At 36.6% G+C, this 27145-nt stretch overlaps 1 protein-coding gene across 1 annotated transcript in view; it reads left to right on the forward strand.

Moving 5' to 3' along the window:
• The window catches only part of ankib1a (ankyrin repeat and IBR domain containing 1a), a 46587-nt gene that overhangs the window by 12120 nt on the left and 7322 nt on the right, over positions 1–27145 (forward strand). Inside the window, 16 exon segments of the mRNA XM_048201763.1 lie at positions 7863–8163; positions 10114–10296; positions 10832–10949; positions 13116–13324; positions 13409–13497; positions 14327–14471; positions 14791–14850; positions 14852–14952; positions 15911–15999; positions 16141–16271; positions 22169–22303; positions 23041–23127; positions 23217–23283; positions 23399–23544; positions 23836–24014; positions 26511–26562. Coding sequence (XP_048057720.1) covers positions 7863–8163; positions 10114–10296; positions 10832–10949; positions 13116–13324; positions 13409–13497; positions 14327–14471; positions 14791–14850; positions 14852–14952; positions 15911–15999; positions 16141–16271; positions 22169–22303; positions 23041–23127; positions 23217–23283; positions 23399–23544; positions 23836–24014; positions 26511–26562 — 2092 coding nt within the window.

A 27145-nucleotide genomic window follows, 5' to 3' on the forward strand; every position in this document is an offset into this window, starting at 1 on the left:
ACTAGAAAAATGGCAATCAATATGTATAGTAGTGATCGACCGATATTGATTTTTTATAACCGATACCGATACCGATTATTTGCATGTTTATGTACCTGATAACCGATATGCAGAACCGATATTTATTTACTGTTATACTTCTGTTTTTGACAATTATTACAACACAAATGAGCTGAACAAACCATTTTATTTATAACAATCACTCCCTCCTTGCATACAAAAAAAAAAACCTTTATATTTATACACAAATAAATAGAGGGGTCTGAGTCCAAAAAATTAAAGTGCACTGTTACTAAGTGTCTTTGTTTTAAAATAAAAGCTTTGAGGTAAAAAATAAAGCACAAAAATGATTATAACATATTGGTGGATGCCAACTGACAAAGTGCTGTTTGACTGTAACTTAATCAACCGCGATCGCGCATGGAGATAATAAATAATTAATTTCCACAAAGCGGTAGGCTATATTTATATGTGTATTAGCGAAATAATTGTTATGTAGTAAATGATAATATAATCTAGGGTGTTTAAACAGATAATCTTTCAAAAGTTTCATTAGTGGCCGTGCTTAAGCCTCTGATCATCTAGTTGCTAAGCAATATGAACGACTTTTTCTTCTGACTAATGGTGAGCAAATACAACAGTAGAGAATTAAATTCAGCGCTTTTATTTCAACAGATCATATGTCTGTTTTATTTAATTCATGTAAAGTTACGTCTTTATGGGGCAGGAATAGAATTACACTACGGACTCAATGAGTTCGTCTCAATTGTTTAGAAACAAGCTGCATAAATTAACTAATCAGGAATTTATGTCTCAATCTCATTTGTGCATGTCTGTTATGTTAAATAAAGTTGATTAATTAAAGCAAACCAAGTAGAACATATACTTTACCTGTGCACTGAGTTGTTGTTGACTGATCTCCTCAGACGCCCGGGCTGCAATGGTGGAAATCTCAAAACGGCCACAAGATGGCGCCGATCGGCGAATCCGATATTACAAAACCGAACCCGATTATGGAAAAATGCTTAAATATCGGGAAAAATATCGGTAAACAGATATATCGGTCGATCATATGTATAGGCACTGATTATTATTCATCCCGTCCTAATTTATTCAATACTGATTTATCAAAGACAGAACTCAAAAAGCAAGCAGATTGTACAGTTCTGCTTGTGAATATCTAGTTTACTTGCTGCAGACACTATATTTGTTTTAAAGATTTTATGTCATTAACCTGGCAAACTTTGTCTTATTTTGTTGTTATTCCTTTCTCGAAAGTACAAGCTACTCTGTAAACCCTAATAGGGCGTTCACACCAGACGTGACTTGTGCGAATAAATCGCGTAGTTGGCCGCTTAAACATTTTACTCGCTTCATTCGCGTGTGAAATTGGGCTCTCCCTCTCCTTTAAATGTGTCCCTCAGACTCTTCCACTTCTTTCTGCACACTTCCTCTGAATAAAACAATGTCACTGGGAAAGTAGTTGTGAAATACGGTGAATAAGCTCAATTTGCCGGCTTCAGCTAGCTTGTAGTCCCAATATGCATGTATAGCTCAAACTGATTAAAGAGCGTTTTTTACAACTTACCAGATTGTCCGACCTCCTCACTCACTTTCTTTCAAGCAAGATCCTTTTTATTCCTGTTTCTATAAACGTATGAAGATGTATCATACAGCGACAATGATTTTGTCCTCCATTTTTTGTTTCGGATTTCTGCCTCCACTCGCTACGTCGTAATCACGTCACTACTAGAGCAAGCTCCTGATTGGTTAACGCAGCATGAATATTCGCCAAAGGTCAGATTGTTCAACTCGGGCAATTTGCGCGAATCATGCATTACGCACGTCAAACGCCCGAAACGCTCGATTTGTGCCGCAGGATGTCTGTTTGCATCTTTGCATTGACTTAACATTAGGGCTGGGCGATATATCGCATGAGATTGTCACGCGCATTTCGTTAGTAAAGCCGGTTCCCTGATTACCGCTAAATCGCCATCACCTGCTTTCAAATGGAGCGGCATTTAATAGACAGAGCCGTAGTTCACTGCCAAGCCACACAATATCGCGTTCATATCGCAGATGAATCGCCTTCGATAATGAACGCGATATTGTGTGGCTTGTCAGTGAACTACGGCTCTGTCTATTAAATGGCGCTCCATTTGAAAGCAGGTGATGGCGATTTAGCGGTAATCAGGGAACCGGCTTTACTGACGAAATGCGTGTGACAATCTCATGCGATATATCGCCCAGCCCTACTTAACATGTAAATCACTCATGCTTAACGCTTCCTTCACGTCTGGTGTGAACGCACCATAACACTCAAAATAATTAACTGGTTTGAGTAGGACAAACTTAAATTAAACAAATTAGTTCAGTCATATTAACTTTTATGAGTATTTAGCACTTTCTTTTTCTTTTGAGTTCACAGAACTGATTTATTTTAAGTAAACTGAGGTGTTTCATTGTTTTGAGTTTTATGAATTCATTTCTTTTTATTTAGACGAACTTAAATTTAACTGAAACTGGGCTGGGATTTCTATTTCCCAGAATGCTTTGCCCATGGCATTCGAAAGGGAGAGTAAATGTCATATAATGTTTTTGTGCAAGATTAATGTTAAGTGGGAGATTTAGTAGCGATTAATGTTTTGTTAAGATAATTTAGAAGTGGTGGCAAGTTGTGCATGTGGCTTGCATTGAGAACGGGTATATTAAATATTTTATATTGCTGTGCTCATTGAGCAAGTGCTATTCCATGCAAATTAGCAAGTTAGCATTTTCTGAATTAGCTTGCTATAGCTAGCTAAGTTTCCACTAATAAAAATGTTTATGTTGAGATTACATGATAATTTTAAGTTAAATGTTAGTAATTAGTTTACTCAAATATTTCAATTTAATAACAATTAAAATGTATGAGTACAAAATAAAAATCTGCCAGTAGGGCTGGATGATTATGGCCTAAAATCAAAACCTCGATTAATTGAACATTTTACCTCGATTACGATTAATGAACGATTATTTTATTTTTTTTGCGCCCTCATAGTTCACTGACAAGGTTTGTACTGTAAATAGCCTATGATTGACTATTAAGGTGGGATGTTTTTTTTCCCTGTTGAAAGAGTGATCTGACATCATAGCTCACTATCAGCAGTTATTTTATCTATGGTTTGTAACATTTCTCGTTGTTAGTCATACTGTGAAGCTGTGGGTTGTAAATAGTTCCTTCAAAAGTAGAAAAAATAGATGCTATAACTTTCTTTTTTTAAAGTTTCTAAGCTATTTTAGTGATAAATCACAGGACAGAGCTGACAACAAGTTTCTGCGTTCCTCTGTGTGCGCGCGATCTTCACGTTTTGCCCAGCTGTTTGTGTGTGTTCGTGCCACATGCAGCTGCGCGAGCGCGGTAGCTCGATATAATAATACACATCCGATCGTCTAATCGCTCGAATGTCCAAACCATAAAACAAATACAACTGACAAAGTTTAGTGAAGACGCAAGGCGCAAGGCTCACCGCTCGCGCGCCATCACTATGTGTTGAACCGGCGTTCACCTCCGTGTTTTGCTTTTATGCCACTGACTGGACGGGGCGGAGTCATGTGGCTACACAAGCAGTTATGTTTTTAAGGGGAAAGTATTAAAGGCAGGGTAGGTAAAAAAATGTATAAAAAACTTTTTTTCAAAATTTGTTTAAACTTTATTTATATATCAATACATAATTAAAATGTAAGTACTCTGAAAAAGAAAGTATAAAAATCGAGTGTCTGTAGACCTCTCACGACTGTTTTAAAGACAGCTCATTATTTCCATTCACTCCACCCCCTCCCTTCTGGGCTCCTTCCAAAGCCACGCCCCCAAAACGCATGAACGTGCGACTCCGACCACTGAGCTGGAAGACGCATTATTTACCTGAGACGAGTGGAGAGGAAGGAGCACAGTGCATGTAGTGACATCATGTCAGAATCACATGTAATAAAAATAACTTTATAATTATGAAGATAAACAAACAAGATGTATTTTAGTACTCACTATCAAGCTAGCATATTGATATTGGTAAAGTTTAAAATATATATTTTTTGATTCGCTAACGAGTTAGTTATCTTTAAGGCAAAGCTAAAAACAGGTTGCATGATACACGTTTTTCCATTACCATCATTTACACTGTGATGAAGATGAATTTCGTGTAAGATTCATAACATATACGTTGTTCTACAGATAAACAGAGTAACATACACTCAAATATCAACTCACAACTGCATTGCAGACACAAAATAATAACACACACATACAACAAAGTGTGTACGACACACACAGATACAAGATAAAGACATCAGTAAACATAGGTAGAGAATATAAAAACAAAACAAAGGCGAAAAAAAAACGTGCAGGTAAACTTACAGGTGAACATGGTAAAAGAGTTAGACAGAGGGTAAAATTATGCACAATTCAACACTATAGCTATCATTATTTATCGTCTCTACTACGGCTCGCTAAGTAATGTTATGTTAGCTATATTACGCAGCTACGTGTGCTAATGACACATGCTTCATGAAAAAATAAACAAAAAAATATGTATGATCAAAATACAAAAAGAAAGATTTACCTGTCCAGCAGAAATAAAGCCATCAAGGAGTCACTTTTCAGCCCCTTGAGTTCCCTCAGTTCTCGCCATCGCTGGAAAGCCACGCCGATATTAACTCGCGTTTTATTTCTTTGTTTATCCAAAGACTTTTTGTTCATTGCCTTTTCTTGTACTGTTACTGTCTTCCTTTTTTGCCTGGTTTGCCTTCACTAACTGCATAGGCCGGTACTGTGAATTTAGCTTGCTGTTTCTCTGCCATTGTTTTGGTATTCCTAGGATCCATGCCTCTTGGATTCCCCAAATCAAACGTGCGCGCGCAAGTGGGCAGGTCATTTGTGGCAAAAGGGTGGTTGCCATGGTTGCGAGAGAGTGACAGCCGCCTAAGCCAATCCTATGTTTCGTCCCGGATGGAAATAATGAGCTGTGTTTAATACAGATTAAACGGTCTAGAGTCACTCGATTTTTATACTCTTTTTATCAGAGTTCTTACATTTTAATTATGCATGTATATATATAGAAAGTTTAAACAAATTTGGAACAAAATTTCTTACCTACCCTGCCTTTAACAGGATTAAAAAACCGAAATAACCGACATGGGAAAATTACGTCGGTTAGAGGTTCTGAATTTCGGTTTCGATTACTTTTCGATTAATCGTCCAGCCCTATCTGCCAGTTCTGCTTACTTAAACTTTGAATTTCATAACTTAAAAATGTTGATGTTTGCCAACTTATTCGCATTTACAGTGTACATAAACCGTTACGTAAACACAACTTTGTTTCCAGGCAGACTAATCTTTAAAGTTGCTTAAAGTCAGCCAATCAAATTAGAGCTTGCAAGCTCAAAAATTCTCAAAGTTCCTCTTTGTGTCCTTTGACAGTTTGACTGAACTACAAACACCCTAGTGGAACCACCTCCCTAGCTAGAACGGCCATTTTGAAGTGGTTAAATATTTAAATGCTAAAACCAGGTTTCCTATCCTGTAACTGGAATTCTGATTCACTTTTTGGCTGCTACTGATTCTTGGGAAAAACAGCCTTCCAGTCTAGACTACACCCAGAAATTTCGAGGCCAAATATGAGTAGCTCTGGCATTTGGCCTAACGCATGTATACCCTTTGTGTGGTCTTGTATTTAATATGATCTCACTTTCATTAGCTAGCATGCAGCAGAACAAAACACAAGATATCCGTCACATGCTTGTCTAGACATTATCCTTGGATGTTGTTGTTATTCCTTTTAACGCTTGGCTTTGCATTTCATGATGTGGTTATGTCATTATTGTGCTATGGTTCTATTGTTACATCTCACTGGATCTAACAGTTGCATAGTTAACAGGTGTCCATGCCAATTTCTTGGCAGTTCGACCAGTCTTTCTGGCCTCCCAGGTACAGCTGCAGTTGGGTCTGGGGAATATAAGGAGTTGTTTTCAGTTGCATCAACTACTAAACTCTCAGTGCTATATTCACATCACAGACTTCCCAGAACAACTCGCTGAGTCATTTCCACCGAAATGCATTAAAGCCTGTTGAATGCAGTCATTAATTTCCTTCTTAAAGCTTACAAGGGTGTAAATTCCCCTTAGTCCTTTCTAGGGTGCATTTCAAACCTGTTATCAATTACTTTGAAGCTCCCACAATTAATCGGCTGAAAATTATATTAGTCTTCCTAATTACTTCCAGGCAGGGTTTCCAGCTGCATTGATAAGTGTCATGACATTTTCAATGATAATGTGGTTATGATCTTCCTGATGCACTCTCATTGTATAAACTTTTGAGATTGTAGATGAAGCCACTAGCTCTCCTGTATTTCTTCAAGCAATAAGGCAAAGGTTGTCTTTAAATTCTACCTGTATCAGTGTTTTATAGAGGCTTATAAAATTGATATGCCTGACAGTTCTGGTCTTGGATCTGATTGGTCAATACAGCATGCCGTAATTCACAAAATATTAACAGTTATGGTGAATAACTCCTGTTCACCATATCACTGCATGGCACCCTTAAGACTTTAAGCATGCAAAATCAATGAATATCATGAATAGGTTATGATACAGTGATCTTTTTTGTTTTGTTTTATTTTAGTTTTTTTATTAATATTTGAATTAGCTTTTATTTTTATATTTTTAGTTATGTTAATTTTAGTTTAATTTTTAGTAGTTTCCTTATGTGCTTTTGTCATTTTATTTATTTATTTATTTATTTTATTTATTTTGAAATATTGATATTTAGGTTTAATTTATTTTTGTTTCAGTTTTAGTTTTATTTATTTCCAGTTAATAATTTTAATTCTTCAACTTGAAACTTATTTCAGTTTATTGCCGAGGCAACATTTCTAATTTTAAGTTTTTCAACTAATATTTTTATTTTATTTTATTTTATTTTATTTTATTTTATTTTATTTTATATTTATTTTATTTTATTTTATTTCATCTTTATTCCAAATAACAGAAATGTATTTAATAGTTAAATTAAATACATATATACATATAAATACAATAGTTTTTTAGTTAATGACAATAATAACCCTGCTATGATACATTTATATTTTTTAAATTTATATATAATTAATATTTTCACTACAAAACCGGTGTGTTTATGATAATGATAGTAACTTAAAATAATATGATAACAAATACCAGTGTACAATATCAAATGGCATAACTGATTTATTTTATTTTATTTTATTTTATTTTATTTTATTTTATTTTATTTTATTTTATTTTATTTTATTTTATTTTATTTTATTTTATTTTATTTTATTTTATTTTATTTTATTTTATTTTATTTTATTTTATTTTATTTTATTTTATTTATTTCAAATGTCCAGACTTTTAATAAATCACAGATTTTATAAAGAGCAAATAAAAATAAATTCTGGAAATATCAAGGAATTTTAAAATTATATTTCAAGGCCTGGAAAAGTAACAATATTTTTTCTTAAAAATAATGGAAATTTAATTATAGTTCATAAACATTTTTTCTAGTTATGATAGATATAAGCAAATTTTACTCCACACAGAGCAATAAGTCATAATGATGCCTGATCTTTAAATGATTTGTTCTTTTGAGTCAGTTATTTTCATTGAATCAGATGAAGCTGTTTACAGATCAGTCTAAATGATTCATTAAGGAATCAATCTGAATCAAAATGATTAATGTGCACAAAATTAATATGTACAAAAGACCGTCAAGCTTTAGTATTTTTGCATTTAGATTCATAGATGTTGTAATTTCTATTCTTTACATTTTGTCCTTATTCTACTTCCATTCCTTTGTTCCTTTCCTTCAGGTCTTTCCTTTTCTCCAAAGATGGCAACCCCAACAAGTGCAACATTCACAATGAGACGGCGCTGCACCTGCTGTGCATGGGCCCGCAGATCCTGCTGGGTGAGGGGGCGCTGCAGCCGCGGTTCAGCCGCCCCCAGGAGGACGAACAGAACCGGGCTGAGTGCCTCCAGATGATCCTGCAGTGGACCGGAGCCAAGCTGGACCAGGGCGAGTATGAGAGAGCCAACGTCAATGCCACCGACAACAAAAAGAGCACCTGCCTGCACTACGCGGCGGCTGCTGGCATGAAGAACTGTGTTGAGGTAATAAGATTTGTATTTTCTTATGTAGTTTAGGCCTTGTATTTTTTTAACTGATTTGATTTAAAGTGGCCCTATTATGCTATTTCGGATATTACCTTTCATGTAGTGTGTGTTATTGCTGATTGTAAAAGAATGTAACAGGTCTGCAAAGTTTCAAAGATCAAAGTGCAGATAAATGGAGTTATTGTCTCCCAAATGAAAGGAGTTGTCAGCCTATGTGGGTTTGAAACAAATTTGCATAATGCCAGACTATGGTCTACTTTGCCCTGCCCTCAAACACTGTAGTTGAAGCTGAGGCCTGGAAGAGTTTGGTTCTTGTTGTTGACATGTTGAGAAGACGCTGTTTTTTGCATTTCAAATCCGCTTTGATGCATTTCCAAAGGATGAGGACTCGAATTGATACGGTAAAACCGACGCCACTGTTACTAGTCCTATCACTGTGTATCAAGTGTATGAGCATTTCGTTTCTGACACACGTTGTAAACAACAGACTGGGCCATCTGACCAATCAGAGCAGAGGATGCTCTCGAAAAGGTGGGGTTTAGAGAGACTGAATCCTTTTTTTGAACCGTTTCTGACACTATGAGAAAAGAGGTGCTGCATTATATATTATGAGAAAATTAAAGGGGACATATCATGAAAATCTGACTTTTTCCGTGTTTAAGTGCTGTAATCGTGTCCCTGGTGCATCTACCAACCCAGAAAACATGAAAAAGGACCACCCAGTAACTTTGTTTTGGCAAGCCTTTCTCTGCAAGCATGTGAAAAAAACAGCCGCTCAGATTTCGCTCCCCTAGTGACGTAGGAAGGGGATCTTATAATAATATTACCGCCCCTTAATCTGCACGTTTCCACCCACGGCTCCGTCATTTTGTTTTCGCAAGCGAAAACAGTGTACCAGTTTTAAGGCCATGGCAAAAGTTCGAGCAAAGCATGCTAGCTGTTCTGTCATTGGCTGCACAGACGAGCACTGAACACTATTTAGAGTCTCGTTAGCTCGGATAGCCTGCAAGTTGACCCTGGCAAGCTCGATTGCTAAAAAAGTGCGTTTTTGTCCGAGCGATATTTTAGAAAAATATTACAGCATTTGATAGCAATCATAAACATTAGCCTGTCCATACAGGTTTTGCACAAAAGATTAACATGACGGCACATGCTAGTGGATGAGTTGAATCAACTCCACATCAGCTACATAAATGTATCCACTAACCATTCAGAAATGTCCAGTTTCATTGTAAAAGTTGTAACTTCTTCCTGAGTCTCTCCATCAGTGTCTGACTCCGGTTTGAACAATGTAAGGCTGAACACCGTTACTGACAATCCTCATTTTGTCCGCGTGAGATTCTCCAGCTTTGTTGTTGTTGAGCTGTTAAAGCTCCGCCCTCTTCTGGAAAGGGAGCAGCAGCTCATTTGCATTTAAAGGGACACACACAAAAACGGCGTGTTTTGCTCACATCCAAATAGGGGCAAATTTGACAAGCTATAATAAATGATCTGTTGGGTATTTTGAGCTGAAACTTCACAGACACATTCTGGGGACACCAGAGACTTATATTACATCTTGTGAAAAGGAGCATTATAGGTCCCCTTTAAAGTGTTTTTTGACCTTGGATGCATGTAAACCTATTTTACGAGACCTGCAAAACAAAATTAGGAGCCTTTAAAATGACATAAATAACTCTTTAACATCCATGGAACCTTTCCATTGGTTTTTATAGTGAAAAACTGTTCTTCAGATTATTAAAGTGTTCTTCACATTAAGAAAAAAATAGTTCTTAGGGAACCAAAAATGGTTATTTTATAGCATCTCTGCGAAAACCCTAAATTTTTAAGACTTTAGTCTCAGTTCTGTTAGACTCATTGAAACTCCAGGACCATACAAGATTACTTTTATGTTTTAATTCACACTATGATTGATCACACATTAAGGGCTAGTCTTGTGTTTTGCAGCTATTAGTGAAGAACGATGCAGATTTGTTCATGGAGAACGAGGACAGGGAGACGCCGTGTGACTGTGCGGAGAAACAGCATCACAAGGAGCTGGCGCTCAGTCTGGAGTCGCAGATGGTTTTCTCTCAGGATGCTGGAGCTCAGGAGATAGAAGCAGAGTATGCCGCCCTTGACCGACGAGAGGTATGGCTGTGTTAAAAATTGTGTTTTCTGAGATTTTTTTTACACACCAAAAAGTTTAGGGTCTCTAAGAATTTTTTAATATAGAATTTTAATACTTTTATTCAGCAAGGATGCATTGAATTGGTCAAAAGTGTCAGTTTATAATGTTACAAAAGATTTCTATTTCAAATAAATCCTTTTTTTAGTCTCTCTATTCATCCCAATATATAATATAGGTAGAAGTTTGCAGGCTTACAAACAGAGACCAACATGAATTGTGCGTTTGGATGTACACCATTATTTCTGTGTGGTGTACACTGAGGAATTGAGCTCAAGATAAATCACATCTTGGTAATGTAATGTTGCAGGATATTACATCAATCGAAAGAGGATAGACAGACTCATGATTGCTTTGTTTTGCTGTTCCAGACAGACTGAGCAACATAGAAGTTTAAAAAGAAAAGCTTTATTACTTCTCTTCCCATCACCTCTCTTACATCCTCGTCGACTTTCCACTTTTCATTTTCAACCTGTCATTTATCCCTTTCCTCTCCAGCCATATGAGGGATTGAAACTTCAGGACTTGCGTCGGCTGAAGGACATGTTGATAGTGGAGACGGCGGACATGCTGCAGGCTCCTCTCTTCACGGCTGAGGCGCTGCTGCGAGCTCACGGTACGGATTTACTGCTGCTACTTTTAATGTCAAACAATCAGCCAATGAGAATGCTAGGTTTATATGCATCATATTTTACAATTGCATTACCAATGCAAGTGAATCCCAAGATTTTATGAACACACAACAAAAGTCTCTGACTTAATGGTCTTATCATGTTCTTTTAGAAATGTTCATGGTATTCAGTGAAACGTCATTTAGTGTAGTGAAGTTACTAGCCACTCAGCATTTTTACTGGCAACAATTTCAACATCGATACCATGGGGAAAAATATATAGATATTTTTTATATTATCTCATAATTTGGCAGCAGGTATATTAGGCTGCTGTCACTTTAAGACCTGACGCATGGATCCATCATACTGTTAAAGGGATAGTTTTATTTACTCTTATAGTCCAAGTTCCCGCTGACTTGCATTATACCACTGACAGACGGCAACGGTTGGAGTTAAAAATCATAATTTGTGTTCTACTGAAGAAACAAAGACACCTACATCTTGGATGCTCTGGGGGTAAGCAGATAAACATCAAATTTTCATTTTTGGGTGAACTATCCCTTTAAACATGCTTTAAACTGTTTGTTCACTTAAAACATTACTTGACCGGCATTTTGACATTGTTTTGTGTGTATTTGACTGTTTAAGCGCAATAAGCAGCAAAAAAGAGCTCAATTTAGTATTGAGAGGCGGCTTTATGTGCGTGCACTTTAGGTGTGGGCACAAAATCTGCTGGAATGAGTAAAATTATGCGCAATACGCGCAATCCCATGCTGAAATTCAATCCCTGTAACACCAACAATATTCATCTGGAGCAAATGAAACGAGTGAGTGAGGGAAGGCGGGTTTGTGTGTCGACTCGCTGTCAGAGAGATGAAAGAGAATGAGCAGCTGGTATCGTGTATCTATTCTGTGGAAAATGAGTATTGGAAGTGTTTCAGATATTTCAGTATCAATATGTATCGAAATTTTTTTTTTCCTCATTGCACTTGGTTTATGTATATATTACATATAAAATTCCACTCGCCAAAGTGGCTAGTAGAAGTGACTGCGTTACACGGCACTGCTGAAATCCACCCACATTTGGCAGGTGTTAACGTCAAGCCCTGTGTATAAGCATAGTTTGATAGCATCCATGTACCATAGTACTGCTGCAGTACTTATTATAGGGAGTATGGATGAAATGGTTAATATATTGCAGAGGACTGTCACTGTGCCAGCTGATCCATTAGATCAATTAAAGTAATATGCCAAATTTGGCCACTATCCAAGATCCTTCATTCTTCAAGATATTACAAGCAAAAGGGTTTACTACTGAGCAAACTAGAGCATTCCATGCTTAAAGTCACCATGAAATCAAAATACTTATTTTTTTTATGGAATATTGCAGTATTTATTATAAATGATTTATCTGTGTGCATCATTATTTTGTTGAATTAATGTGCCCTCATAACCAGCTCTTCTCTTTTCTGATGATGAGGGCGGGGCAAGCTGTCACTCACATGAGATCCACCAATAGCAAACCACAATCCAATAAATTCCCCTTTGACAAAATCTAGTCCCGACCTACATTTATGCTCAAGACATAGCCTGCGTCTCAATGTGCATACAAGTCCATCCTAAATAGTATGTGACATTAGTAATATTCAGTACTATTTAGGGTGCATAGTATGCACATTTGGATGGAGGGAGTGTCAAAAAAAGGGAGGAGGCCTGGTTGATTTAGCTAGTAGTGTGTTGAAACTCACGGTTATGGTAAGGGGTGGGATATTTCCCAAACATGCTTGAAGTGTTTGACCAATCACAACACAGTGCTCCAGCACATTGTGCTTTTCAGATGGGGCTGCATAGAGACAGGAACTAAACAGTGTTACTGACAGACATGGAAGAGAATAGCTACAATAATGGAGAATATGTTAAAAAATAATGTGTTTTTGAACATTCAAGCATGAAAACCTGTTCTAGTAGACTTTCCCAGTTTGTTTATAAAAAAAGATTAAAAACAAAAAGCTTTGTCATAAATATGTCCAAAATACTGGAGGAAATATCTTACCTTATATTTCCTTATGAACATTATCTATGGGCCATGGAGGGGCTTAAAGTCAAAAATGTTCAGCATTAGAGGAACATTTTACTGTCTGTAAGTTTAAACCTCATTTTCTGCTGAATAGATTGGGACAGGGAAAAACTTCTGGAGGACTGGATGTCTAATGCAGAGGACTGCTGCCAGCGCTCAGGTATTCAGATGCCAACTCCCCCACCGAGTGGCTACAATGCTTGGGACACTCTGCCTTCACCTAGAACTCCCAGAACAACTCGTTCCTCCGTCACCTCCCCTGATGAGATCAGCTTGCTCTCACCTACTGATGGCCTTGCCCTGGTTAGATTCATCTTCATGCACGACGTCATGATCCACATTCTTCATTATGAATATATATTGACAATGTATCTTATGCCCATGTAGTGTGGAATTTGCATGTGCACCATATCTGTGTTTGAGGACCCTGTGGACATGTCGTGTGGACACGAGTTCTGCCGGGCATGCTGGGAAGGGTAAGTGTTGGAATATAAGTTTATTTTGACTGGATGGATGTTTGTGTTCAGTTGTGACATTACAGTCACATTACAGGTGACTATTTACACTACCGTTCCAAAGTTAGGGGTCAGTATGATATATATATTTTTAAAGAAATTAATGCTTTTATTTGTCAAGAATGCATTAAATTGATCAAAAGTGAGAGTAAAGACATTTATAATGTTACAAAATATTTCTGTTTCAAATAAATGCTGCACTTTTATCGAAGAGTTCACAAAAATATGAAGCAGCACAACTGTTTTCAACATTGATAATAATCAGAAATGTTTCTTGAGCAGCAAACTCGGCATATTAGAATGATTTCTGAAGGATCATGTGACACTGAAGACTGGAGTAATGATGCTGAAAATTCACAGGAAAAATTACATTTTAAAATATAATCAAATAGAAAATATCTTATTTTAATTGGTAACAATATTTCACATTATTAGTGTTTTTACTATTGTTTTGATCAAACAATTGCTTCTCGCTTCTTTTAAAACATTTTAAAAAATCATACAAACCCCAAACTTTTGAATGTCCTGGAATAGTTTGCTATAAGCTTATAAAATATATTGATTTTATACTTATAATCACTAACTATAAGTCAATAGCTATATATATTCCTACCATTTCCAATTTGATTATGGCTTTCACAGTGCTTCTTGGGATATTTTTTCCCCCAAAAAGAAGATTTTTATATTTTTTTGCTTCAAAAGTAATGCTGTGTTGTGATTGCACTACATTGCCGGTTGTTTATGATCCATATATTCATAACCTTTTGAACACTGTTTGTCTGGATGTCAGGTTTTTGAATCTGAAGATCCAGGAAGGGGAAGCACATAACATCTTTTGCCCTGCTTATGACTGCTTCCAGCTGGTTCCCGTGGAGGTCATTGAAAGCGTCGTCTCCAGAGAGATGGATAAGCGCTACCTGCAGTTTGACATTAAGGTACAATTGGACACACAAAAGCCCCAGAAACCATTTCAGAGCTGCCATTTATTTTCTCTTATCATAGACTCTCTGACGTTGGCTTTGAATCAAAATGCTGACAGCGTCCTGCTGTTGGTTGAGTTTACGCCAAGAGATTGTTTGAGCAATAAAATCTTTTGTAAACACACTTGCTCAGAAGTCAAATGTTTGATTATTGGGTAAATATCACATCGATTTGATTTGGATGATTTAAAGCATCAAATTGGTTTTGGGTATTGGGTAATGTACGTCATCCAAAACAAAGAGGGTGTTTCAACACATTTCTTTCCATCTCCAGGCTTTTGTGGATAATAATCCTGCCATTCGCTGGTGCCCCGTAGCCAGATGTGAAAGAGCCTGTACGACTGACTAGGCCAGGACCTGGAGCCTCTGACACTCGGAGCTTCCCCTTGCTCAAAGCCCCCGCTGTAGACTGTGGGAAAGGCCATCTCTTCTGCTGGTATGTTAAAGAGGCCATTTTATGCCTTGATTTTGTCTACTAGAATAGATTTTCATGCTTGAATGTTCAAAACACACATTTCTTTCACATATTCTCCATTGTTGCAGCTCCTCTCTTCCCAGTCTGTCAGTAACGCTCTGTTTAGTTCCTGTCTTTATGAAGCCCCTCCTTCTGAAAAGCACAATGTTCTCTGATTGGTCAGCTGGATCAGTGTGTTGTGATTGGTGCTTCAAGTGTGTTTGTCCCACCCCTTACCATAACCACAAGTTTCAACACACTACTAACTAACTCAACCAGGCTCCGCCCCTTTATTTTGCTTATTCCTTGGGCGGGAATTATTTAAATGAGGAATATTGTGACGTGTTTGTTCCTGGAAGAAAACTCAAGACTACAATGGAGGCGTTTCAGGGAGTTCAGAAACAGTGACACTGATATAGAGAATAACTCCCGCTGGAGGGACTTTGAAACTTTGCAGACAAGTTGTTTCCTTTCAATGTAAACCATATTTCACCACAAAATCAAAAAGTTTGATTAAAAACTCAACTTCACTCCTCCCCTTTTTACATGCAGAGAGTTTTGAAATTTATATTATTCTCTGTGGTGATTCTCATTATTGTAATACAGTAATGTATTGCCTTAAAATGAGCTAACACATTTTAAAAACAAAATTAAAAAAGTTAATAATAAACAAAAGTAAATAAGTATTTTTTGTATTTCAAATTAAGTCATTATTTTTTTGTGATTTATAATAATGGGAGCTTGTGATACAAAATACAAAAGGATGGTGGATACAAAAAACTCTTAATGATCCTAAAAATTAATTTTATTTTATATAAATTATAAGTATCATTTGTTTCTTTTAATTTTGATTAGGCAATCTGACACAGACAGGTTTCATGAGAATCTTGCATAATGCATCAAAGCACCATTCATGTTTATCTCTCGGTTTTCTTCTCAGGGAGTGTCTTGGTGATGCTCATGAACCCTGTGACTGTGAGACATGGAAGATGTGGCTGCAGAAGGTGTCTGAAATGAAGCCTGAAGAATGTAGGAACTCCAGGCTTCTCACGTTTTTAAAATTCAGAATATATTGTTCTTCTAGACCTGCACCTTTATTTAATGGAAGTTCATGATGTATAACCTGCCGCTGTAGGTTTTGATATTAAGCTCCTCCCTGTCTCTGAACAGTGGCTGGTGTGAGCGAAGCTTATGAAGATGCTGCCAACTGCCTGTGGCTGCTCACCAACTCTAAACCTTGTGCCAACTGCAAATCCCCCATCCAGAAAAACGAAGGCTGTAATCACATGCAGTGCGCGAAGGTCAGTACAGAATGGATTACGTGGACAAAAACATCTGCAGCCATTCGAATGTCAGCCCGCTAAAACCCCAAATTGTAGCTGTCTGAAAATGATCAACTATGGACTAAAAAGGTCAGACATCCTCAGTGGAGACGTTGGTAATTACACATGCATGGCATGTTTATTAAGGTTCAATATTTGGCTCCTGGAATTGATTATCAGGGGCATTTTAACCTTTATGAGAGCTCTTGTTTTTTAGCCATATAAAACACAACATGTTGTCCATTAATGTAAAAAACATCAATTTAATCAATTAACTGAAAGAAACTGTAGTAGATTATTTATATATGTAGATTTTAATTGCAGTTTTGTGATGTTATTTAGTACAACAGCATGATGGCAATAGTAATATTGCTTTTTGTACAAACAAGAAATTAATATTGATTTTATTTTATTTTAAACACAACATGACCAGCTATTCCATTTATAAGAAATAATACACTCTTAGAAACACTGGGTTAAAAACAACCCTATTTATGGCTGGGTAAACATTGGACAGAACACATGTTGGGTTAATTTCACCTAGCAAATTAGGTTATTTAACCCAGCATAATGGGTTGATTCATTGTTACTATAATACTAGCTTATTATTATTTTTTTTTACTTCATACATGAATTAATGTTTATGGATTAACTTAAATCCTCTCAACTTTTTTTAAATACTCCACACACCCACTGGTTTGCATGATAATTCCTTTATTTTCAATCATATTTTATGGTACAGCATATTTTATATAGTTTTTAATACATATTGCCTGCATTTATGCTCGTTTAACAAATATTAGAAGTAAAAATGAAACATTTAGAAGTAATTCAAGTGTAATGGAACAGTCTCTGTTGTCCTGTTTCCACTGTAACGGCGCTGGATCTTGTGCCGGAGATGACTTGCGTTCGGCGGGGAACTGCTAACTGCTCAGACCGCCGTCCTGCGTTTCACTCGAAATATGCTGTGACTGACTCCATAACCTGTCCATAAATAATCAGTGTACAATTCTGAGAACATATTTTAACATCCTAAGTATTTATATTCTGTATCTTTTTGAATAAAATCATAAAATTTTTATACAAGGCATCAGGCATTTCCATCACACGAAAAAAAAGACCGATGTGACACTCGTTTAGGTGACTCACATCGTGCCCCTATATGTTGTTTTGCATAAAATTGAATGATATACAGAGCAATAACAAATTTTTAGATAAAATAAAATGTGCACAAACCCGTATTTTACCAAAGAACAGACTGGGCTGCACTGCTCTCTCCTGAAGAGGTCGCAAAAACCCGCGATAAATAACTCAAGCCCTGGGTTATGTCATGTCTGACCCAGGATCTGTGTAACACAAAAACTACCCAAACACTGGGTTGTTACGTCTGACCCAGGAGGATACCCAAACACTGGGTACGTCTGACACTAAAACTACCCAAACACTGGGTTGTTACGTCTGACCCAGGTCTGGGTAACACAAAAACTACCCAAACACTGGGTTGTTACGTCTGACCCAGGAGCTGGGTAACACAAAAACTACCCAAACACTGGGTTGTTACGTCTGACCCAGGATCTGGGTAACACAAAAACTACCCAAACACTGGGTTGTTATGTCTGACCCAGGATCTGAGTAACACAAAAACTACCCAAACACTGAGTTGTTGACCCAGGATCTGAGTAACACTAAAACTACCCAAACACTGGGTTGTTACGTCTGGCCCAGGATCTGGGTAACACAAAAACTATCCAAACACTGGGTTGTTACGTCTGACCCAGGAGCTGGGTAACACAAAAACTACCCAAACACTGGGTTGTTATGTCTGACCCAGGATCTGTGTAACACAAAAACTACCCAAACACTGGGTTATGTCATGTCTGACCCAGGATCTGGGTGACACAAAAACTACCCAAACACTGGGTTGTTACGTCTGACCCAGGATCTGGGTAACACAAAAACTATCCAAACACTGGGTTGTTATGTCTGACCCAGGATCTGGGTAACACAAAAACTACCCAAACACTGGGTTATGTCATGTCTGACCCAGGATCTGGGTAACTCAAAAACTACCCAAACACTGGGTTGTTACGTCTGACCCAGGATATGGGTAACACAAAAACTATCCAAACACTGGGTTGTTATGTCTGACCCAGGATCTGAGTAATACAAAAACTACCCAAACACTGGGTTATGTCATGTCTGACCCAGGATCTGGGTAACTCAAAAACTACCCAAACACTGGGTTGTTATGTCTGACCCAGGATCTGGGTAACACAAAAACTATCCAAACACTGGGTTGTTACGTCTGACCCAGGATCTGAGTAACACAAAAACTATCCAAACACTGGGTTGTTACGTCTGACCCAGGATCTGAGTAACACAAAAACTACCCAAACAATGAGTTGCGTCTGAACCAGGAGCTGGGTAACACAAAAACTACCCAAACACTGGGTTATGTCATGTCTGACCCAGGATCTGGGTAACTCAAAAACTACCCAAACACTGGGTTGTTATGTCTGACCCAGGATCTGGGTAACACAAAAACTATCCAAACACTGGGTTGTTACGTCTGACCCAGGATCTGAGTAACACAAAAACTACCCAAACAATGAGTTGCGTCTGAACCAGGAGCTGGGTAACACAAAAACTACCCAAACACTGGGTTATGTCATGTCTGACCCAGGATCTGGGTAACTCAAAAACTACCCAAACACTGGGTTGTTACGTCTGACCCAGGATATGGGTAACACAAAAACTATCCAAACACTGGGTTGTTATGTCTGACCCAGGATCTGAGTAATACAAAAACTACCCAAACACTGGGTTATGTCATGTCTGACCCAGGATCTGGGTAACTCAAAAACTACCCAAACACTGGGTTGTTATGTCTGACCCAGGATCTGGGTAACACAAAAACTATCCAAACACTGGGTTGTTATGTCTGACCCAGGATCTGGGTAACACAAAAACTATCCAAACACTGGGTTGTTATGTCTGACCCAGGATCTGGGTAACACAAAAACTATCCAAACACTGGGTTGTTATGTCTGACCCAGGATCTGGGTAACACAAAAATTATCCAAACACTGGGTTATGTCATGTCTGACCCAGGATCTGGGTAACTCAAAAACTACCCAAACACTGGGTTGTTACGTCTGACCCAGGATCTGGGTAACACAAAAACTATCCAAACACTGGGTTGTTATGTCTGACCCAGGATCTGTGTAACACAAAAACTACCCAAACACTAGGTTGTTATGTCTGACCCAGGTCTGACCCAGGTCTGACCCAGGATCTGTAACACAAAAACTACCCAAACACTGGGTTGTTATGTCTGACCCAGGATCTGTGTAACACAAAAACTACCCAAACACTGGGTTGTTATGTCTGACCCAGGATCTGGGTAACACAAAAACTATCCAAACACTGGGTTGTTACGTCTGACCCAGGATCTGAGTAACACAAAAACTACCCAAACAATGAGTTGCGTCTGAACCAGGAGCTGGGTAACACAAAAACTACCCAAACACTGGGTTCTGTCATGTCTGACCCAGGATCTGGGTAACTCAAAAACTACCCAAACACTGGGTTGTTACGTCTGACCCAGGATCTGGGTAACACAAAAACTATCCAAACACTGGGTTATGTCATGTCTGACCCAGGATCTGGGTAACACAAAAACTATCCAAACACTGGGTTGTTACGTCTGACCCAGGATCTGGGTAACACAAAAACTATAACACAAAAACTCAAAAATACCCAAACACTGGGTTGACCCAGGATGTACCCAAACACATGTCTGACCCAGGATCTGTGTAACACAAAAACTACCCAAACACTGGGTTGTTATGTCTGACCCAGGATCTGGGTAACACAAAAACTATCCAAACACTGGGTTGTTACGTCTGACCCAGGATCTGGGTAACACAAAAACTATCCAAACACTGGGTTGTTATGTCTGACCCAGGATCTGGGTAACACAAAAACTACCCAAACACTGGGTTATGTCATGTCTGACCCAGGATCTGGGTAACACAAAAACTACCCAAACACTGGGTTATGTCATGTCTGACCCAGGATCTGGGTAACTCAAAAACTATCCAAACACTGGGTTGTTATGTCTGACCCAGGATCTGGGTAACACAAAAACTATCCAAACACTGGGTTATGTCATGTCTGACCCAGGATCTGGGTAACACAAAAACTACCCAAACACTGGGTTATGTCATGTCTGACCCAGGATCTGGGTAACACAAAAACTATCCAAACACTGGGTTGTTATGTCTGACCCAGGATCTGGGTAACACAAAAACTATCCAAACACTGGGTTATGTCATGTCTGACCCAGGATCTGGGTAACTCAAAAACTACCCAAACACTGGGTTGTTACGTCTGACCCAGGATCTGAGTAACACTAAAACTACCCAAACACTGGGTTATGTCATGTCTGACCCAGGATCTGGGTAACTCAAAAACTACCCAAACACTGGGTTGTTACGTCTGACCCAGGATCTGTGTAACACAAAAACTACCCAAACAATGAGTTGCGTCTGAACCAGGAGCTGGGTAACACAAAAACTACCCAAACACTGGGTTGTTACGTCTGAACCAGGATTTGGGTAACACAAAAACTATGCAAACACTGGGAAAATAACCCAAAAAATGAACTAAAAGGCTCAACCCAGAAAAAATAACCCAAGATTTTTTTAGAGTGTAATGTTATAAGAATTATTAGCACTCTTGGAAAACGACATGCAAATGAAAATATCTATTCAGTCTTTGGTAACAGATTAAAAACCCATTCAGAGACATTTTTGCCTCCATATTTTAAATATCTAGGGCATTTTTGTCATGTTATTGGCATGTTGTATCTAAGCTAGTGGAAACTCAACACTGTAGAAAATTTGATTGATTCAATTAACATTTACATAGTATTTGTCCTATAACATGTAATGCACAAAGTCCTCATTATAAAATCTCTTACAGATATCATATGAGTGTGTTTGTATGTGTGTGACCATGACACAAGATGTACGTGTGATGCAAACCGGCCTTTTGACATCAGAGGCAGGTGTTTGAACAAAGGCAGAGTGGAGGTCATATCCTCACTGTTTTCTTAATGAAGGCTTAACTAAGGCTTTGATTGACAGGCGCAGGGGGGAGGGGAAGCTATTCACACCACCATCATGTGAAAAAACAAACGAATGTTGAATGCTCATTCGTGCCTTGGTGGCTATTTATATACATATATGTCTGTCAGTAACACTCTGTTTAGTTCCTGTCTCTATGAAGCCCCTCCTTCGGAAAGGGCATGTGCTCTGATTGGTCGGCTGGAGCAGTGTGTTGTGATTGGTCAACTGCTTCGAGCGTGTTTGGGAAATGTCCCTCCCCTTACCATAACCGTGAGTTTCAACACACTACTAACTACAACCAGGCTCCGCCGCTTTATTTTGCGTATGCCTTGGGCGGGAATTATTTAAATGAGGAATATTGTGACGTGTTTGTTCCCGGAAGAAAACTCAAGACTACAATGGAGGCGTTTCAGGGAGTTCAGAAACAGTGACACTGATATAGAGAATAACTCCCACTGGAGGGACTTTGCAGACATTTTTCATGCTCAAACAGCAACAATACACACTAAAGAAAGATGAACATGTTAACAAAGCCCTTACTCTGGTTAATGGAAATAATCCCATTATTGGTTCACATAGTCATTGATAAAGAGGAAGAGAAGACAGTTGGAAATATTTTGGAGCAGTCGGGGTTGGTAGTTCAATCCAAACTAAATCAACTTTATAGCAGCTTAGTGCTTGCTTATTTGATCCTGTTTGATGAGTTCTGTCTTGCTCTCCTTTCTCATCTCGATCTCTTTGCAGTGCAAGTATGATTTCTGCTGGATTTGTCTTGAGGAATGGAAGAAACACAGCTCCTCTACCGGAGGATACTATCGATGTACGCGCTACGAGGTCATCCAACAGGTGGAGGAACAGTCCAAGGAAATGACTGTGGAGGTATGCACGCCTAAAACGAGTGTATACACATTGCAGCCATTCAAGGAATGAGTTTACCGGGATCTTTTGTGATTTGTTTGCGGACTGCCATGAATGGTGTTCGTGAATAAAGGACAGGAGAGTCTCAAAACACCAAACATTTACTTTCCAGGCTCATATTTCTCATGTGTTAAAAGTAACAAAACATGTTCTGGTTTATACAGTAGAAGCCAAAAGTGATGTGAAAATTGACATCTTCGCCCTTTATTCAAATATTAAAAAGGTATTAAAGACTTTGTAAGCATATTGCGTAGTTGTGCTTGGAGTCCATTGTTTTATTTGTGATTAACGCAATGAAACATGCCAAATTGTGCCAATATTATTTTTGGCTGCGATGTTATACAAAGAAACCAATGAAATATTAATAACTGATTATGTTGTAGTCAATGTATGCTTTTTCCTGTGAGCTTTTTGTTTTTCTAAAATAAAACCTGCAGCCTGTAGTTTGCCTTTTTTGCCAAATAATTTTGTCAGATAAATACCAAAACCAAGTTTAGTCTTTTGTTCTTCCCTCATATTCAAAATCTTTTAAAAAAAAAATCTAAAATATTTTCCTTATATTTAAATAGTTTCAGGGACATTATAAACAAATATCCCCTCTGGACATCACTTTTGGCCACCACTGTATGTGGTTACGAGCTTGAATTTCAGTTTTTAAAAGGGAGTCACTTTTGCGTTTATGTTTTGTGTCCTCGCAGGCAGAAAAAAAGCACAAGAGTTTTCAGGAACTCGACTGTTTTATGCATTACTACACACGATACAAGAACCACGAACACAGTTACCAGGTAGGAGTTTTTATGTAATGAATGTCTTTAAAACATTGCCTGACCGTTTTTTGACAGTCACTCATCAAAGGTGATTTCTTTTAAACTAGTTAGAAGAACGACTCCTGAAAACAGCCAAAGAAAAGATGGAGCAACTGAGCAAAGCTTTCATTGGAAGTGAGTATACATCATACATATTTTACACTCTGTATGTAAGTTATTATAAACAGGTGTATGGTGTATTTTAAATAATGTGAATAAATAAAAATGTCAATGTGTCTGTTTCTTCAAGGGGACGGAGCCCCACCTGACACCACGTTCATTGAGGACGGTGTGCATGAACTTCTCAAGACCCGACGCATCCTTAAGTGCTCTTATCCATATAGTTTCTTCTTGGAGCCCAAAAGCACAAAGAAAGAAATATTTGAACTTATGCAGGTACTGGGATCGATATGTATTCACTGCGTAAAGGGTTAGTTCACCCAAAAATGAAAATTCTGTCATCATTTATTCACCCTCGTGTCATAAGACTTTTGTTCATTTTGGGGACACAAATGAAGTTATTATTAATGACATGTGAGGGATTTCTGTTCCTCCATTGACAGCCTATTTACTCAAAACTCTGACACTTCAAAACATTCATAAAGAGAACCTAAAAAAAAGCAACACAATGTGAAAGTTTTCTAGCACAACATGCTCATGTGATTATTGTCTTTCCAACATTCACAGACTGATTTAGAGATGGTCACTGAAGACCTTGCTCAGAAGGTGAACAGGCCTTACCTCCGCACCCCTCGCCATAAGATCATCAGTGCCATGTATCTGGTGCAGCAGAAGAGACGGGAGTTCTTGGCCTCTGTGGCTCGAGGTGTCGCCCCCAATGATTCCCCTGAGGCTCCGCGCCGCAGGTAAAGACTTGTGCTGCAATTAAGGATGCATACTCTTCAATAGTATTATTACTTGTGTGTGTGTGTGTGTGTGTGTGTGTGTATGTAAAAATATACACACACACACTATAATATTACTTTTATATTACTAGACTATATATTATTTACTCTAATTATATAAATATTTACTCTAATATATATATATATATATATATATATATATATATATATATATACAGTACAGTCCAAAAGTTTGGAACCACTAAGATTTTTAATGTTTTTAAAAGAAGTTTCGTCTGCTCACCAAGGCTATTAATTATTTAATTAAAAATACAGTAAAAAACAGTAATATTGTGAAATATTATTACAATTTAAAATAATTGTGTACTATTTAAATATATTTGACAAAGTAATTTATTCCTGTGATGCAAAGCTGAATTTTCAACATCGTTACTCCAGTCTTCAGTGTCACATGATCCTTCAGAAATCATTCTAATATGCTGATTGCTGCTCAATAAACATTTATGATTATTTTCAATGTTGAAAACAGTTGTGTGCTTTTTTTTTCAGGATTCCTTGATGAATAGAAAGTTCAAAAGAACAGCGTTTATCTGAAATACAAAGCTTCTGTAGCATTATACACTACCGTTCAAAAGTTTGGGGTCAGTAAGAATTTTTATTTTTATTTGAAATAAATTAATGAAATTAAAGAAATGAATACTTTTATTCAGCAAGGATGCATTAAATCAATCAAAAGTGGCAGTAAAGACATTTATAATGTTACAAAAGATTAGATTTCAGATAAACACTGTTCTTTTGAACTTTCTATTCATCAAATAATCCTGAAAAAAAATATTGTACACAAATATTTTGTACAATTGTACACATTAAATGTTTCTTGAGCAGCAGATCAGCATATTAGAATGATTTCTGAAGGATCATGTGACACTGAAGACTGGAGTAATGATGCTGAAAATTCAGCTTTGATCACAGGAATAAATTACTTTGTCAAATATATTCAAATAGAAAACAGTTATTTTAAATTGTAATAATATTTCACAATATTACTGATTTTTTACTGTATTTTTAATTAAATAAATGTAGCCTTGGTGAGCAGACGAAACTTCTTTTAAAAACATTAAAAATCTTAGTGGTTCCAAACTTTTGGACTGTACTGTATATATATATATATATATATATATATATATATATATATATATATATATATATATATATATATATATATACTATAATATTTTATATTACTAGACTATATATTATACTTGAAAATATTACTATACTTTAGCAACTATTTATTATTGTAATAAATAGTATTATGACTATAGTTGTAATAATAATTATTATTAAATACTCTGAAAAACAGTATTATTACTATTTTATTTTTTATATATATTTTCTATATATATATTTTCTATATATATACACACACATACACTATAATATTACTTTTATATTACTAGACTATATATTATTTACTCTATATAAATATTTACTCTAATATATATATTATATATACATATATATACACACACTATAATAATTTATATTACTAGACTATATATTATACACTTTATATTTTAAAATATTACTATACTTTAGCAACTATTTATTATTGTAATAAATAGTATTATGACTATAAGTTAATAATAATAATTATGATTAAATACTCTGAAAAACAGTATTATTACTATTATAGTTAAACTTAATTTATATATATATATATATTACTATAATATTACTTTTATATTACTAGACTATATATTATTTGCTCTGATTTCATATATAGATAGATAGGTAGATAGATATGACTTTTTACATTACTAGACTGTATAATATTTATTCTAAAATATTACTATACTATACCAACTATTATTGTAATAAATAGTATTATTACTATAGTAGTAATAATAATTATTAATATTAAATACTTAGAAAAACTGTATTATTACTATTATAGTTATAATATTACTTCTTTATTACTAGACTATAAATTATTTACTCTAAAATTACTATACTATACCAACTATTTATTATTGTAATAAGTAGCATTTTTATTGTAGTAGAAGTAGTAGTAGTAATAATAATTAAATATTAAAAACAGTATTATTACTATTATAGTAATGTTATATAGATTTACTACAATATTACTGTACTATAGTAACTTTTATTGTATTAAATAGTATTATTAGTCATATCCCATCTGTCACCTTTTTCACCTCTGATGATTTTGCATCCCTGACTGTGTTTTTGGGCATTTACTATAGTATTACTATGACATTTTTTTTTTTTTTTTTTGCTTAAACAACTTTTTACTTGAAAGAATACTATGATATTATTATATTATTATATAGATATTACTATGGTTAATGTCCACAAAAAACCTTGGTATCATGTTCAAAATATAGTATACTAACAGAAAACAAAACCCTACAGCCACAGTACTTTTTCTAAAGGTCATATGTATTATAATAGTGCAAATATTTGTCTCTTTTGCAGTTTTGCTGGTGGGACGTGGGACTGGGAGTATCTGGGATTTGCCTCTCCTGAGGTATAACTGCATCTCTGCTTCTGTGTTTACACTTTTCTGTTTTTAACTAACCTCTGCTATTGCAAACAAAGCTCACACAGCCAGCCAGAGTTGGAGCTCACTAGACTGTTAATACCCTCTGCCTCTCTGTGATGTCCTTGTATTAATGTAAGAGAGTTGTGTGTTGCTGTAAAGTACTAGCAGTCACTGAATCTCATTCTGTGTCCAAAGATGGTGAGGAATCACCCAGTACGGGGATCAAATGCACAGCGTGAGAACAATTACAATGCAGGAGGCCAGCCGCAGGTACTGATGAAAACAAAAAAACAAAACATTCTTCAAAATTTGACATTTACAATTCATCCATTATATATAATGCTATTCAGCATAAATGTAATCTGGTGGTTAGCTGTTCAGGCTGGTCATCTCCTGGAATATTACAGATAAAGGACTATGCCATTACTCAACTCAAATGGATAGTTAAACCAGAATTCCTGTCCTGTGGTCAACTTCACCGTTCTTGAAATGTGGACACTGTTGTAGGTTGCTTTGTCATGCACTCAGTGTTTAGTGTTCAACATTCAGTCTTTCTAACCAACGCAAA

This window comes from Megalobrama amblycephala, linkage group LG9, assembly GCF_018812025.1.
Source record: "Megalobrama amblycephala isolate DHTTF-2021 linkage group LG9, ASM1881202v1, whole genome shotgun sequence".
Taxonomy (NCBI): domain Eukaryota; kingdom Metazoa; phylum Chordata; class Actinopteri; order Cypriniformes; family Xenocyprididae; genus Megalobrama; species Megalobrama amblycephala.